Source organism: Scyliorhinus torazame, chromosome 17 (genome assembly GCF_047496885.1).
Source record: "Scyliorhinus torazame isolate Kashiwa2021f chromosome 17, sScyTor2.1, whole genome shotgun sequence".
In the NCBI taxonomy this organism is placed as follows: domain Eukaryota; kingdom Metazoa; phylum Chordata; class Chondrichthyes; order Carcharhiniformes; family Scyliorhinidae; genus Scyliorhinus; species Scyliorhinus torazame.
Window position 1 is genome coordinate 150,778,515 of NC_092723.1, and position 17,346 is coordinate 150,795,860.

Here is a 17,346-nt window from a genome sequence, read left to right on the forward strand (position 1 = left end):
AATCCTGCAGCTTTCCTTTCTGGCTCTTTTGTCATCCACCAAAAGGTTCACTGAGGCATTCATTAATGCCATCTGATGAGCAGCAATCCCAATTGCCCCATTCTATTCTCTTCCCACCCTATGTGTACCTTCCCAGGGCTAATCCTGGCAACCTCCCTTCCTGTTTCTCGCATTAATCCCAACTCTATCACTGTTCCTCCACATCTCACTACAGAATGAATGTTCATTTGCCAATAAAGCCAAGATCTAATTGGGGATGGTCAAATTGACACACAGGCGTAGTTGAAGGATGATAACATATTTTCCCTCATTAAAGCTTACCAATATGACTATACTTGCCTATCCACCACTTGCCTATCACAAACAGTTGTGTTGGTGGTTTAGGCCAAATCTCTAGGTCTGGTTCCCCACTCCTCTGGTAATTTTTCCTCCCTTGAGAATCTCACCATTCCACTCTCCACACATTTAAATCCCTGGTCTGTATCGCCCATTCAAATATCACTCCAAATCTCTGACCCCATCAAAACTGTTGGCTTCACCCTTCTCTTCAAAGAAACTGCTCTTGACCCCTCTGTACCTGCAAACTACTGCCTCATTTTCAACCTCTTTTTTTTTTTCTGTCCAAAGTTCTTAACTATGTTGTCGCTTCCCAAAAATGCAACCGTCTTTCCTATAATTCAGTGTTTAAATCCCTCCAATAAGGTTTACAGCCCAGGCACAATACTGAAATGAAATGAAAATTGCTTATTGTCACAAGTAGGCTTCAAATGAAGTTACTGTGAAAAGCCCCTAGTCGCCACATTCCGGCGCCTGTTCGGGGAGGCTGGCACGGGAATTGAACCGTGCTGCTGGCCTGCCTTGGTCTGCTTTCAAAGCCAGCGATTTAGCCCTGTGCTAAACAGCCCCTTTGTGGCCTTTGTTGAGGTTACTAATGATATTCTTTGCAACTGTGATAAATTATCCCTTTTCAGCTTTTTCAAACTATCTGCAGCTTTCAACAAAGTTTTTTTAAAAATATATATATTTATTAACGTTTTTTAACACAATTTTTCTCCCTTACAAACAATAACCCCCCCCCCCGTAACAAAATAACAAGAAATCGCACTGAGCAAGATATATACATGGCAAAATGGTATATTTACATAGCTTTGTACACTGGCTCTCTCCCACACGTGCCAGTTTCCCCAACCCTTCATGTTATCTCTTGCTCATCCACCCCCCACCCCCCCCCAAGCAATCCCCCATTCCACCCCCCCCCCCCCCGCCCCCCCTTCCCAGGACGTCCCCCCCCCCCCTGGGTTGCTGCTGCTGACCGACCTTCCTCTAACGCTCCTCTGCGAGATAGTCTAGGAACGGTTGCCACCGCCTGTAGAACCCCTGCGCAGACCCTCTCAAGGCAAACTTAATCCTCTCCAGCTTTATGAACCCAGCCATGTCGTTTATCCAGGCCTCCACACTGGGGGGCTTCGCCTCCTTCCACAAAGGCCAGAATGCCGGCCTCTTTCGCCTCCTGCACTCCCGGCTCGTCCACTACTCCAAATATTGCTAGCCCCCAGCTTGGCTTGACCCGGACTTTGACCACCTCAGATATTGCACCCGCCACTCCTCTCCAGAACCCCTCCAGTGCCGGGCATGACCAAAACATATGGACATGGTTCGCCGGGCTCCCTGAGCACCTTCCACATCTGTCCTCCTCCCCAAAGAACCTACTCAACCTCGCCCCCATCAAGTGCGCTCTGTGAACCACCTTAAATTGTATCAGGCTGAGCCTGGCACACGAGGAGGAGGAATTAACCCTACCTAGGGCATCAGCCCACAGACCTTCCTCAATGTCCTCCCCCAGCTCCTCCTCCCATTTACCCTTCAGCTCCTCTACCAGCGCTTCCCCCTCTTCTTTCATCTCCTGGTATATTGCCGACACCTTGCCCTCCCCGACCCATACACCCGAGATCACCCTATCTTGAATTTCTTGTACCGGGACCAACGGGAATTCCCTCACCTGTCGCCTCACAAACGCCCTCACCTGCATATATCTAAAAGCATTTCCCGGGGGTATCTAAAACTTCTCCAGTGCCCCTAGGCTCGCAAACGTCCCGTCAATGAACAGGTCCCCCATTCTTCTAATCCCCGCCCGATGCCAGCTCTGGAACCCCCCGTCCATCCTCCTCGGGACAAACCGGTGGTTACCCCTGATCGGGGACCACACCGAGGCTCCCATTGCACCCCTGTGCTGTCTCCACAGACCCCAGATCCTTAGCGTTGCCGCCACCACCGGACTCGTGGTGTACCTTGTCGGCGAGAGCGGCAGCGGTGCCGTCACCAACGCCCCCAGGCTCGTTCCTTTACAGGACGCCATCTCCATCCTCTTCCATGCCGCCCCCTCTCCCGCCATCACCCACTTGCGGATCATCGCCACATTTGCTGCCCAGTAGTAGCTCCCTAGGTTTGGCAACGCCAACCCTCCTCGGTCCCTACTTCGTTCCAGGAACCCTCTCCTTACCCTCGGGTCCTATTCGCCCACACAAACCCCATTATACTCCTACCTACTCACTTGAAAAAGGCCTTGGTGATCACGATGGGAAGGCACTGAAACACAAACAGAAACCTCGGGAGGACCACCATTTTGACCGACTGCACTCTACCCGCCAGCGAGAGCGGTAACATGTCCCATCTTTTGAAGTCCTCCTCCATTTGCTCCACCAACCTCGTCAGATTCAGTTTATGTAGGGCCCCCCAACTCCTGGCTATCTGGATCCCCAGATACCGAAAGCTCCCCACCGCCCTCCTCAGCGGTAGGTCCCCTATCCCTCTTTCTTGGTCCCCTGCCTGTAATACAAAGAGCTCACTCTTCCCTACATTGAGCTTATAGCCCGAAAACTCCCCAAACTCCCTTAGGGTCTGCATGACCTCCACCATCCCCTCCATTGGATCCGCCACGTACAACAACAGGTCATCTGCATATAGTGACACCCAATGCTCTTCTCCCCCTCGGACCACCCCCCTCCATTTATTAGACTCCCTCAATGACATGGCGAAGGGTTCGATCGCGAATGCAAACAACAGGGGCGACAGGAGGCATCCCTGCCTCGTTCCTCAGTACAGCCGAAAGTACTCCGACCTCCGCCGGTTCGTCACTACACTCGCCACTGGGGCTCTGTAAAGGAGCTTAACCCAACTGATAAACCCTCCCCCGAACCCAAACCTACGCAGCACCTCCCAGAGGTACTCCCACTCTACTCGGTCAAAGGCCTTCTCCGCGTCCATAGCTGCCACTATCTCCGCCTCTCCCTCCTCCGATGGCATCATTATCACGTTTAAGAGCCGCCGTACATTAGTGTTTAATTGCCTGCCGTCTGGTCCTCATGGATCACCCCCGGGACACAGTCCTCGATCCTCGTGGCCAGCACTTTTGCCAACAACTTAGCATCTACATTGAGGAGCGAGATCGGCCTGTACGATCCACATTGCAGTGGGTCCTTGTCCCGCTTTAGGATCAAAGAAATTGTCGCTTCCGACATTGTCGGGGGCAGGGTCCCCTCCTCTCTTGCCTCATTAAAGGTCCTCACTAGTAGCGGGGCCAACAGGTCTACGTACTTCCTGTAGAACTCCACAGGGAACCCGTCCAGTCCCGGGGCCTTCCCCCACCTGCATACTCCCCAAACCCTTGCTCAGCTCCTCCAACCCAATTGGTGCCCCCAAACCAGCCACCTCTTGCTCCTCCACCCTCGGGAATCTCAGTTGGTCCAGGAATCGTCTCATCCCCTCTTCCCCGCTGGGGGCTGGGATCTGTACAGCTCTTCATAGAAGGCCTTGAATACCTCGTTTATTTTCGTCGCTTTCCGAACCCTTCCATCTTTGACTCCCCCTATTTCCCTTGCTGCCGTCCTCTTACGGAGCTGGTGTGCCAGCATCCGACTAGCCTTTTCCCCATACTCGTAGGTCGCCCCCTGCGCCTTCCTCCACTGTGCCTCCGCCTTCCCTGTGGTCAACAGGTCAAACTCCGTCTGGAGCCGTCGTCTTTCCCCAAGTAATCTCTTCTCCGGGGCCTCTGCGTATCTCCTGTCCACTCTCAAAATCTCCCCCACTAACCTCTCCCTTTCCATGCCCTCTGGCTTCTCCCTATGAGCCCTGATGGAGATTAGCTCTCCCCTGATCACCGCCTTCAACGCCTCCCATACCACCCCCACTCGCACCTCCCCGTTGTCGTTGGCTCCAAGTACCTTTCAATACACCCCCTTACCTTACCACACACCACCTCATCTGCCAGCAATCCCACATCCAGCCGCCACATCGGGCGTTGGTCCCTCTCCTCTCCCAGCCCCAGTTCCACCCAGTGCGGGGCGTGATCCGAAACGGCTATGGCCAAATACTCCGTCCCCTCCACCCTCGGGATGAGCGCCCTGCCCAGAACAAAAAAATCTATCCGGGAGTAGGCTTTGTGCACATGGGAGAGGAAAGAAAATTCCCTGGCCTGCGGTCTTGCAAACCTCCATGGGTCCACTCCCCCCATCTGATCCATAAACCCCCTAAGCACCTTGGCCGCCGCCGGCCTCTTTACAGTCCTTGATCTGGAGCGGTCCAGTGCTGGGTCCAACACTGTACTGAAGTCCCCTCCCATTATCAGGCCTCCTACCTCCAGGTCCGGAATGCGCCCCAATATGCGCTTCATGAATCCAGCATCATCCCAGTTCGGGGCGTATACATTTACCAACACCACCCACGTCCCTTGCAACCTACCACTCACCATCACATATCTCCCTCCATTATCCACTACGATAGTCTTGGCCTCAAATGACACACGCTTTCCCACCAATATTGCCACCCCTCTATTCTTCGCGTCCAGTCCCGAGTGGAATACCTGTCCTATCAATCCCTTTCTTAACCTGACCTGGTCCGCCACCTTCAGGTGTGCCTCTTGGAGCATGGCCACATCCGCCTTCAGTCCCTTTAAGTGCGCAAACACTCAAGCCCTCTTCACCGGCCCATTCAGGCCCCTCACGTTCCACATTATCAGCCGGATTGGAGGGGCTCTCACCCTCACCCCCCCCCCGGCCGACTAGCCATCTCCTTTTCTGGGCCAGTCCCGTGTCCGCGTCTCCCTCGCCCTCCAGTCCCCCAGCCGGGGGACCCCGTCCCGACCACCTCTTCTGTGTCCCATTCCCTTTCGGCCAGTGCATCAGCAACCCTTTCCTTCACTCCCCTCCCCTCCCCCCCGCTCGACCCCTGTCTAGCTTTTTTGCTCCCCCCATATCACTCCCGTAAGTCAGCTGACACCTGCTGACCCCGGCTTCCCCCGCCGTCCCTTTGACCTCCCCGTGTGGGAGTCTCCCAATCAATATACGTTCCTTCGTTCCCCTTCCCGCCTTTCTTCCCGCGCTTTCCAAAGCCTGCCCCGCCCCCTCTGGCGCAACTCCAGTTGCGGCCTTGTCTCTCTCCCCCAGCCCGTGTAACATTTCCTGCGCGTGATTGACCCCCTATATACAACAACCATCACACATCAAACCTCAAACATCCCCCCCCCACCCTCACAAACCCTCAGTTAGAGTCCAACTTTTCGGCTTGTATGAAGGTCCGCGTTTCAAAGTAATAGTGTTGGTCCTTGTATGTGACCCACAGTCGCGCTGGCTGCAGCATTCCGAATTTCACTCCTTTCCGGTGCAACACCGCTTTGGCCCGGTTGAAACCCGCTCTCCGCATTGCAACCTCCGTGCTCCAGTCCGGGTATATTCGGATCTCTGCATTGTCCCGCTTACTGCTCCGCTCCTTCTTGGCCCATTTCAGGACCCTCTTTCTGTCCGTGAACCGGTGAAATCTCACCACCATCGCCCTTGGCGGCTTATTTGCCTTGGGCTTCCTCGCCAGCACCCGGTGTGCCCCGTCCAGCTCCAGCGAACTCGAAGGGGCCTCCCCGCCCATCATCGCCCCGATCATCGCACCCACGTATGCCATGGCATCGGCCCCCTCCACTCCTGGGAGACCCAGGATCCGCAGATTCTTTCTCCTCGACCTGTTCTCCAGGTCTTCGAGTCTTCCCGCCCACCTCTTGTGTAGCGCCTCGTGCTACTCCACTCTCACCGCCAGGCCCAAGAGCTCATCCTCATTCTCACTGACTCTTTTCTGTACCTCCTGGATCTTCACCTCGTGGGCCTTCTGGGTTATCCCTAGTCCTTCAATTACCGCCAGCATAGGCGCCAGCATCTCCTTGCACAGCTCCTCGAAGCAGCGCTTGATGAACTCCTGCAGCTCCGGCCCACGCTCCGCTTTGTCCCCGGCCGCCGCCATTTTGTTATTTTCCCTCGCTTCTCCCGCTGCTCCAATGCCGCTTTTTTGGCCGTTGCACTTCTGGTCCGGTCCATAAAAGTTGGAGGGGTCCTCTCTCTTCCCTTCCCCACGGGTTGTCTTCAAAAAAATTCCGTTGGGACTCCTCCAATGAACCCGAAAGTCCGTAATAGCGGGAGCTGCCGAATCGTGCGGCTTAGCTCCGCATAGCCGCAGTCGGAAGTCGCTTTCAACAAAGTTGAGTAGAGCCTAGGCCATCTTTCTTCAATCCCTCTCTCTTCCGTTGTTCATCTGTGGGGCTCCACTTACTTTATTCCATACCAGAGCATTACCTGCAATGACTTCTCTTCCTACTCTTGCATTATTACCTCTGGAGCTCCCCGAGGATTTCTGTTTATCGCCTTTCTATTTTTCATCTACATGCTACCCCTTAATGATATCATTCAAAACCACAATATCAGGCTCCAAATGAAAGTCGACAACACTCAGCTGTATCTTATTACCACCCACTTGGACCTCCCATTGATTCTGATTTGTCAAACTGCTTGCCAGTAGCCAATATTGGATGAGCAGAAATTTCCTCCAACTAAATATTTGAAAGACTAAAGCTATTGTCATTGGTCCTCACCACAAACTCTGTTCCCTGTCCATGGTTACTTCCCCTGGAAATTGAGCAAGATCGTCTGCAAAGCTGGTGCCTGACTCTGAAGTTAGTTTTTTTCGTTATGTGTCCACACCATTACCAAGACTTCCTACTTCCACCTTTGTTACATTGATCAGCTTGAACCTTGCCTCCGCTCATCTGCTGCTGAAATCCTCACTTGTGCCTTTGTTACCTCTAGATTTGACTGTTCGGCACTCTCTTGGCCGGTCTTCCACCTTCCAATATACAAAATGTTGAGCTCATCTAAAGTTCTGCTTCCTGTGTCTTAACATGCTTAAAATCTCATTGGTTCCTCGTCTGATGATGCCTCAATTTTAAAATACTTGCACTTCTTTTCAAATTCATAAAATCCCTACAGTGCAGAAGGAGGCCACTCAGCCCATCGAGTCTGCACCAACCCTTCGAATGAGTACTCTACCCATATCCACTCACTCAACCACCCCTCCTTACCCCATAACGCCATAACCTAACCTGCACATCCCTGGACACTAAAGGGCAATTTAACATGGTCAGTCCACCTACCCGTATATCTTTGGACTGTGGGAGGAAACTGGAGTACCCGGAGAAAACCCATGCAGACACGGGTAGAATGTACAAACTCCACACAGACAATGACCCAAGTCCGGAATTGAATCCGTGTCCCTGACGCTGTGAGGCAGCAGTGCTAACCACTGTGCCACTGTAAACACGCCCCTCCCTATCTCTGCATCCTCCTCCTGCCTCACAAACCTTCATTATCTCTGAACTCATCCAATTCTAGCCTCTTGGACATTCCTGATTTTAATTGGATAGCGCCCACGAGTCTTTCCACCTTGGCCATAATCAGGGCAGAAGTGGGAAGCAGGTGATGTCCCCATCTGCCACCCTTCCGCCCAAGTAAATGCTGCCTAACCAGCAAACTCACTCTGAAGAGGGATTAAATTTAGCCCCAGGAAGCATTTTGTGCACTATTAATAAGGGAAATGTGTAATCCTCTCCTTGAAAAGACTGTTTGTACTGAGTAAATTGACATTTTTGTTAGGCCCCGAAGTGGGGCTCAAACCTGTGGTGTTGGGTGTTCTAACACACAGAAGAGCCAACACAGTTGCATATGGTACAACACTTGTTTATTTAAACTCACTATTTACAACTTGGTCTTTGCACTCTGCACGTGGGGGGCTCCCTGCTTGTTGTGTTTCAACAGCTCTTTCATGCTTCCTTCTCCCCAGACCTACTGACCTCCAGGTGTCGTGCTCGTGCTTTTTATGTGGTTGGTGTTCTTGTCTGTGATTGGTTGTGGTGTTGTGTACTCTGATTTGCCTGTTAGTGTGTCCATCATGATGTGTGTGTTTGAATATCATGACATCCCCCCTTTTTACAAAGATATGTGCCTACGTGGTAATAAATATGATCGTGACGTGAGTGCATCTAAGAGTGTGTGTGTGTCGTGTGCAGCATGTGTCTATGACGGAACTATGTACATGGGGCGATGTCGAGTGCGTCACATGAATCCAGTTGTACCATAACATAACAGAAATGCGAACGAGAGAAGAAGAAAAAAAAATTTTGAACAGTTGTCCAGTCAGACGACATCTGGAACGATAAACAACAACAGGTTATCATGTAAAATTGTCCAACTTATTAAACATATGAACTGTATTATAAGTCCATTCTAATGGGTTTGCGACGAATTCGGGTTGACCGCCTTAAGGGTGGATCAAGAACCACCGGCTGCTGTGCAGGCATGGCCATGGGTGGCGATGGAAAGGGCGTGATGTGCGGCAGCTCCACAAAGTCATCCTCGGAAGCCTGTTGAGGATCTGGCGTGTTGTGTGGCTGTGAACGTGGAAGTCGGCGAAGGGCGCGCCGATTGCGGCGACGCACGGAACCATCCGGCATGCGAACCAGGAACGAGCGGGGAGCCACTTGTCGGAGGACTTCGGCCGGTGCTGACCAGCCACCATACGGTTGATGGACGCGTACTTTGTCTCCGGAGGACAGGGGGGGCAGGTCCGTCGCTCGTGTGTCGTACCGACCTTTCTGGCGATCACGCTGCAGTTGCATGTCCCGAAGAACCGCCTCATGGTCTGTTGTCGGTGCCAGGACGGAAGGTACCGTCGTCCTGAGGGAGCGACCCATTAGTAGCTGCGCTGGCGAGAGGCCCGTGGATAACGGGGCCGATCGATAGGCCAGCAAGGCAAGGTTAAAGTCCGATCCGGCATCAGCCGCCTTGCACAGGAGCCGCTTTGCGATGTGGACACCCTTTTCAGCCTTCCCGTTCGATTGTGGATGCAGAGGGCTGGATGTCACATGAGTGAAACCATATGCTGCGGCAAAGGACGACCATTCACGGCTGGCAAAACAAGGTCCATTGTCTGACATGACAGTCCTTGGAATGCCATGGCGAGCAAACGTTTCCTTGCAGGCCCCAATGACTGCGGACGACGTCAGATCATGGAGAGGCATGACTTCCGGGTAGTTTGAGAAGTAGTCTATAATAACAATGTAATCTCTGCCGAGCGCGTGAAATAGGTCAACACCCACCTTCGCCCAGGGGGACGTCACCATCTCGTGTGGTAGAAGTGTTTCCGGAGGTTGCGCCGGCTGAAACCTCTGACAGGTTGTGCAGTTGAGCACCATGTTGGCTATGTCTTCATTAATACCCGGCCAATATACCGCCGCCCGGGCCCTTCGTCTGCATTTTTCGACACCCAAGTGGCCTTCGTGTAGTTGACGAAGAATCATCTGGCGCACACTGTGTGGAATGACGATCCTATGCGATTTCATAAGGACCCCGTCTATATTGGTGAGATCATCTCGCACATTGTAAAACTGGGGGCACTGCCCTTTTAGCCACCCTTCCGTCATGTGGCGCATCACTCGCTGCAGCAGAGGGTCAGTCGCCGTCTCTGCGCGTATGTGGGCCAGACAAGGATCATCAGCTGGCATATTTGCTGCTGTCAGAGTCACGTGTGCCTCAATTTGACGCACGAACCCCTCCGCATCTGGTGGTGTGCTCACTGCTCGGGAAAGAGTGTCCGCCACTATGAGTTCCTTCCCCGGAGTGTAGATCAGTTCAAAATCGTACCTCCTGAGTTTGAGTAAGATGCGCTGGAGGCGAGGAGTCATGTCGTTCAGGTCTTTGTTAATGATGTTGACCAGGGGGCGGTGGTCAGTTTCGACCGTGAATCGTGGCAGGCCATACACATAGTCGTGGAACTTGTCCAGTCCAGTTAACAAGCCCAGGCATTCTTTTTCGATTTGCGCGTAGCGCTGTTCGGTAGGGGTCATGGCTCGTGAGGCATACGCAACCGGGGCCCATGATGACGTGCTGTCTTTTTGCAGGAGTACCGCTCCAATACCAGATTGGCTGGCGTCTGTTGAGATCTTTGTAGGGCGAGTCGCGTCAAAGAAGGCCAGCACTGGTGCCGTGACCAGTTTGTGCTTGAGCTCCTCCCATTCCTGCTGATGCGACTGGTGCCAGTTGAATTCCGTCGATTTTTTTACGAGATGGCGCATGTTTGTTGTATGAGAAGCCAGGTTGGGAATGAACTTCCCAAGGAAGTTGACCATGCCCAGGAATCTTAAGACAGCCTTCTTGTCAGCCGGTCGTGGCATGGCTGTGATGGCGCTAACCTTGTCTGCATCGGGACGGACCCCGGACCTTGAGATGTGGTCCCCGAGGAATTTCAGCTCCGTCTGGCCGAAAGCACACTTCGCACGGTTGAGACGCAGGCCATTTTGCCGTATGCGGGTGAAGACACGTCGAAGACGATGCATGTGTTCCTGCGGAGTGGTGGACCAAATGATGATATCGTCCACATATACACGTACCCCTTCGATGCCTTCCATCATCTGCTCCATAATGCGGTGGAATACTTCAGATGCCGAAATGATGCCGAATGGCATCCGGTTGTAGCAGAATCTGCCAAAAGGGGTGTTGAATGTGCATAGTCTTCGGCTGGCCGGGTCCAGTTGGATCTGCCAGAATCCTTTGGACGCATCCAATTTAGTGAATATGTTGGCTCGCGCCATCTCGCTGGTGAGGTCTTCTCGTTTTGGGATGGGATAGTGTTCCCGCATGATGTTGTTGTTCAGATCTTTTGGATCTATACATATACGGAGCTCGCCAGAGGGCTTCTTTACACAGACCATGGAGCTGACCCATGGCGTGGGCTCCGTGACCTTGGATAGGACCCCTTGGTCCTGAAGAATCTGCAGTTGTGCCTTGAGGCGGTCTTTGAGAGGCGCAGGAACCCTGCGAGGTGCGTGAACGACAGGGATGGCGTCCGGTCTGAGTCGAATCTTGTACGTGTGTGGCAATGTCCCCATGCCTTCAAAAACCTCCTGGTTGTGAGCGAGGAGGGAATGGAGATTCGCGTGGAACTCAGCATCCGGGAAGTCGGATATCTCATCTGGAGAGAGAGACATGATGCGCTGTACCAGGTGAAGGACCTTACACGCTTGTGCGCCCAGTAACGAGTCCTTTGATGAGCCCACAACTTCGAAGGGGAGTGTGGCCGTGTACCCCTTGTGAGTCACCTGTAGCTGGCAAGATCCTACGGACGGGATAACGTTCCCGTTATAGTCAACCATCTTAAGCCGGGATGGTGTGATGAGTGGTTTGACCTTCATGGCCTGGACTGCAGAGTAAGCAATCAGGTTGGCGGATGCGCCGGTGTCCAGACGGAAGGCGACGCGCGATCGGTTGACCGTCAGGGTGGCACACCACTCATCGTCTGGATTGATGGCATTGACCTTGTTGACATCAATGACGGCAACTCTGAAGTCATCCTGGTCATCTGCATCACTTAACTGGAAGTCTTGATGCGTGGGCTGGACGGTCCTGACTCGTGTGCGAGGTTGTCGAGGATGCGCCGGATCCATGGGTTGAGCCGCACGACAGCGGGCTGCGTAGTGGCCTATCATGGCACATCTGTTGCACTGTTGGTATTTTGCAGGACATTGCCCTTTTAAGTGTAGACCTCCACACTTGCTGCACGTCATGACGTCACGGCGTTCGTTGCGCCACTGCGCATGCGCAGTGCGATCTTGCGGTGGGCGCGCCTGCGCAGTGCGTCCCTCGTTGTGGCCGTTATTCTTGGCGCGCACCTGCGCGGGAGACCGCGAAAAGCGCGGGAAGCGGCCGCTGTCGTCCGGGCCGTGGGGCGGGAAGAAATCGACGGCCTGGATGCGTTCAACGTCGTGGGCGGCCTGGCTTGCCGATTCGACGGCTGGGGACCCCCTCCGTGCCAACTCGGACGCCTGGAATCGGGCAAAACGGCAGGTCGCATTTTCATGGAGGACACAGGCTTCCACAGCAGACGCTAAGGTAAGGCTCTTTATTTTAAGAAGCTGCTGGCGTAGGCCACTGGAGGCAACGCCAAAAACAATCTGGTCCCTGATCATGGACTCTGTGGTGGTGCCGTAACCGCAGGACTGCGCCAGAATCCGGAGGTGCGTCAAAAAGGGTTGAAAAAGCTCCTCCTTACCTTGCAGGCGTTGCTGAAAGATGTATCTTTCGAAAGTTTCGTTTACTTCAGTTTGAAAGTGCTGGTCCATTTTGAGGATGACCGTGTCATATTTGGCCTGGTTTTCGCCTTCCTCGAACACCAGTGAATTAAAGACATCATTTGGGTGGGGGCCTGCGTAGAAGAGGAGCATTGCAATCTTCGAATCATCCGAGACATTCTGTTTTTCGGTGGCACGGATGTACAGGTCAAATCGCTGCCTGTAGAGCTTCCAGTTGGTGCCTAGGTTCCCCGTGACTTGCATCGGCTGCGGTTTGCCGGTGTGGTCCATGTCCAGAATGGCAGGTTGGTAGGCAGGTATCGATCCACTCCTGTACCATGTGGTGTTGGGTGTTCTAACACACAGAAGAGCCAACACAGTTGCATATGGTACAACACTTGTTTATTTAAACTCACTATTTACAACTTGGTCTTTGCACTCTGCACGTGGGGGGCTCCCTGCTTGTTGTGTTTCAACAGCTCTTTCATGCTTCCTTCTCCCCAGACCTACTGACCTCCAGGTGTCGTGCTCGTGCTTTTTATGTGGTTGGTGTTCTTGTCTGTGATTGGTTGTGGTGTTGTGTACTCTGATTTGCCTGTTAGTGTGTCCATCATGATGTGTGTGTTTGAATATCATGACAAAACCCTTGTATTTGCCTTTTGACTCAGAGGTGGACAAGTTACCGCCAAAGTTCATTCATAAGCCCACTATATGAGTATATACATATACACGTACACATTGGACATATAACAATAATGTAATGATTTAGTTGGGAAAGTGTGCCATTTATTTACATTTTAAAATAGAACATTGTGTTCCACGCTATCATTTTTGATATATAATAGATGAACATAGGAAAGGGAATTTTGATCTCCATGAACATTATGGATGTAATTAGTTATGTTTATATTGTGAAAGGCATGTTAAGTTTGTCTCATCAAATGCAATATTGAATTTTTCCTTTTAACAGAACACACCATGGATACTACATTAGAGGATGTTGGAAAGCAGGTACATATACACATCTTAGAGTTGAAATTAAATATATATACTATATTAACAATAGTTTTTGATTGCAATCTTCTTGTCTATAGGTATGGCGTGGAGCCTTCCTTCTTGCGGATTACATTTTAAACAATAGCTACCTATTCAGAGGCTGCACGGTGCTGGAGCTGGGAGCAGGCACAGGACTGACCAGCATTGTCATGGCAACTGTTGCTGAGACTATTTTTTGCACAGGTGGGATGAAAACCTAGTTTGACCTGAACAAATAGAATATCCATGATTAATGCAAGTTTTGAAATTGTACTGTTAATGTGTGCAAAATGTGGTAATAAACTGCTTTCAGATCAATCTGTATACAGGGTCGTACATGGTATTGGAGCAAGATGGTTCCTCATTTGTCTTGAGCAGGAGTACAATTTATGATCAATTATGCTATTTTTTGCACTTAAATAAAGAAGCATTAAAACCATAACACGATTCACTGATAGTGAAGTATGTATTCCAGTGGAATTAGTGGGATGAACTAAAATTAAAGGAAGGGCTAATTGCACAGCAGTTGGGGAGATGGGTTGGACCCTGTCCATAATTTTAAAATTAGAACCTGGTTATCCAAATGCAAAATCAGGAAGCACCTTTTCTTATCAAGGAGTAGAACTCCTGAACTTTCTCCCCAAAGCGTGTACAATAGGATGCTGTGAAAATAAAATAGATTTTTATTCAGCATGGGTATCAAGAGATGTTGAACAAAGTTAGGTCAATGGAGTTTTGGTGCTTAAAGTCATTATCTCAGTGAATGGTGGAACGTGCCCGATTAGTCTAGTCCTGGTTCAAGTGTTCTTGTAAAGGGTAATAACTGCCTCTCTATGTGTTTGAACTTGGCTGATCTGGTGCTGAATGTTCAGAACCACATCTGTGGTTGATTCATTAATCCGATAGCTGAACCAAGTATGTGTACAGTTCTTCAGGGCACTGTTGAGGAATTTAAATTAGCCTTGCTTTCTAAAGGAACCAAGATGATGCAAACCTGTTATTGGGACTGAGATTCTTCCATTTATTCCAGGTATTCCTGAATATGCATTATTTTAGTTGAACAAGCAATAGGGTTCTACTGTATTCTGTACTGGTAAAGTTCATTGTTAGCTCATTAAATTCCAGCAGTATGCCTGAACACATTTGGGTTCCCTAGGCCTTGGTTTTGCCATACTGAACCAAGTTATTTGAACTTGAGCATGTTGGGTATGCCCCCATGTATTGAGTGCTCTCCACATTGAACAAGCAGAAACTCTATAGACGTAGGCTTCAATAACTTGGACCTAATCATTGTGATGTGTTTATATGAGTGTCAAACACTCATTTCAATTGTATTAGCACATCTTTATAATTCTTCAATTATCATTTAAAGTGCTGTACTTTATGTCAAAAAAATTATTTAAAAGTGTTTATGGGTATTTGCTTTTTATGTTTCTAGATGTTGGTGAAGATCTAATGAACATGTGTGAAAGAAATATCATTGTGAACAAGCATATTTATGGGACAGCAGGTAAGATTAGGTTAATGGTGCTTTGAAAGAAATATAGACTTAGATTCTCTGCTTTTTGACAGCGGATACGCAAATCGCGATCAGGTGGCGAATTGCTAGTAATCCAAAATCGAGGTTTACGCCTGATGCCGTGCTCCGCTCCCTCGGTGGGCAACGGTAGTGGTAGGATTCTGGTGAGCACCACACAGTTGCTGATGTACATCAAGTAGAGGCAGGTACGCCCAGGCAAGATAGCAGTCGAGGTCTGCTGGATCCCAAGACCCAGCAGTCTCAGTCAGATGCTGAGCCTCTGGACCATGTTTACCAGGAACTGATGCAGATGATAGGGTGCGGCCGTGATATTCGGAGGGGGATGTCAGCAACCCTCCAGCAAGTCCAGAGATGTTTGGAGGAGTCCCAGAGGCTATGGGCCGAGGAGATGGCGCTGGCAATGCGTGGCCAACACTGTTAGGGTGGTGGCCACACACCCCCTGCTCCGTGTGTTGTCCCCCCCCCCCCCCCCCCCCCATAGTGGCTCACCCCGACCGAGGCTGGCCCCCCGGTTGCTCCCCCACCCCTTTCGAACACCGAGGCAGCAACCCCAGTGCCCTGAGCTCTTCACCTTTGAGCAAAGTTGGCTACTCACTTCTGGTCCCTGCAGCAGCTCCTTGCCGTTTTCAAGTTTTTAAAAAGGCGTACTAATCGGCACCCGAGTGACAACTTGCTCGGGAGGATGTTAGATATGGGGTCGCTCCCGTTATCGTATGGAGATTGGGCTTAAGTTGTGATCTTGGTTTCTCACCACTCAAAGGCGAGATCTCTATTTCCCCAAGAGGAGTGAGCCGGTTAGATCGTGAACAGATCGGTGCCTGGCGCGTTTTTTGTTTTTGGCCCCTCCAGCTATTTAACGGCCTCAACACACTCTCGCTTAAGCGCCATTAAATTGTGCCCTAAGTGTGGGCTAAACCGCTGAGAAACTCCCCAGGGCCCAAAAAAGTGGCCGTCGTTAGATAGCGGTAGGAAACTCCAGCAAAACCTGCCACAAATTGCACTTGGAAACCTTTCCATTAAATCACACCCTTAATCTCCAAAACGGAGAATTTCAGCCATAATCAAATGACTGTTTTACATGTTGTCATTCCAACTGATAGGGACAGTAACTGATTAAAAAATGGAGATATTTCCAAAGCAATAGCTTTACAATTAACAGGAATTATTGCTAAAGTACCGGTATTGGTGTAAGATTACACTTGCACTACAGCTGTAACATCAATATGAAGTGGCTTCATTTTGATTCAGCCATAAAGTTGCAATGTAAATCCAGAGGCTAGGCCTGACCTGACTCTGGAAAAAGGGAACAATGATCCCAAGATGGAACAGTCTAACTCCACAAATAGTTCTTGCCGTGACTCCAGAAACGTCCTAACTTTGTATTATCCATATAAAGTGGAGATTCTATAGTTGCAAAGTAAATAAAGTCCAAGATACTTTCCACAGTGCAAATACTGGTTTCTTCCCAACAAATTTACGCTCTGCGCTATTACTTCACATGTCATACAGTATTTAAAACACTGGCTTAAATTTTACACTTCCCTCCAGGATCCCATCCACCCAAACAGTGGAGCAGATAGGACCTCGGATGGGAAGCCTGCCCTTGCCCCAATTAAGGCCCTTATGTGGCCCCTTCATTGCCTATTCCTGCCCAGTCTCTATTTTCAGGCTGGCAGTCACTGGGTAACTCATGGGACCGGTCACCCAAAAATGTTTCAGAACTGCTAGGGTAAGTGGCAGGCCAAAGAAAGGGGGAGCAAATGATCTTGTGATCAGTATATTGAATGGATTATCTGTATAATTTTCAAAAGTAAGACACTAAAATCCCATTGGTAGTTGGATGAAATGATGTAAAGAAGCTAGAGAAGCTAGAACAATAAAATACTCACAAGGCTACTAGCTAGATTCTAAGATACCAAAGGACTTTAAGGAGGAAATTGCAATGGTTGATCATTTTCAGAGCTTGATAAATACTGGAATAGTCCTCAGGTTCGCGATGCTAGTGAATGTGGTAGTGATTTGCCAACAGAAATTGTGTGCAGGGAACAATCCCTATGCCGGATTCCGTTGGGTAGGAGCGAGGCCCATGTGATATTGGACATCAAGTCTAATTTAGATTAGATTGAGGAGTTTCAGAACCCTACATAGTCTTGGCAACTCACCAACGAACATCATTTGAATTTTGGGTTACTGTATCAAAGAACAAAGAAAAGTACAACACAGGAACAGGCCCTTCGGCCCTCCAAGCCTGTGCCGACCATGCTGCCCATCTAAAATAAAATCTTCTACACTTCCGGGGTCCATATCCCTCTATTCCCATCCTATTCATGTATTTGTC

At 50.4% G+C, this 17,346-nt stretch overlaps 1 protein-coding gene across 8 annotated transcripts in view; it reads left to right on the plus strand.

The window, feature by feature from the left end:
• The window catches only part of mettl22 (methyltransferase 22, Kin17 lysine), a 101,675-nt gene that overhangs the window by 34,487 nt on the left and 49,842 nt on the right, over positions 1 to 17,346 (plus strand). For all 8 annotated transcript variants that reach the window (XM_072481269.1, XM_072481275.1, XM_072481273.1 and 5 more), the window contains 3 exons: positions 13,404 to 13,444; positions 13,528 to 13,672; positions 14,907 to 14,978. In XM_072481269.1, coding sequence (XP_072337370.1) covers positions 13,404 to 13,444; positions 13,528 to 13,672; positions 14,907 to 14,978 — 258 coding nt within the window. The remainder of the gene's footprint in view (positions 1 to 13,403; positions 13,445 to 13,527; positions 13,673 to 14,906; positions 14,979 to 17,346) is intronic.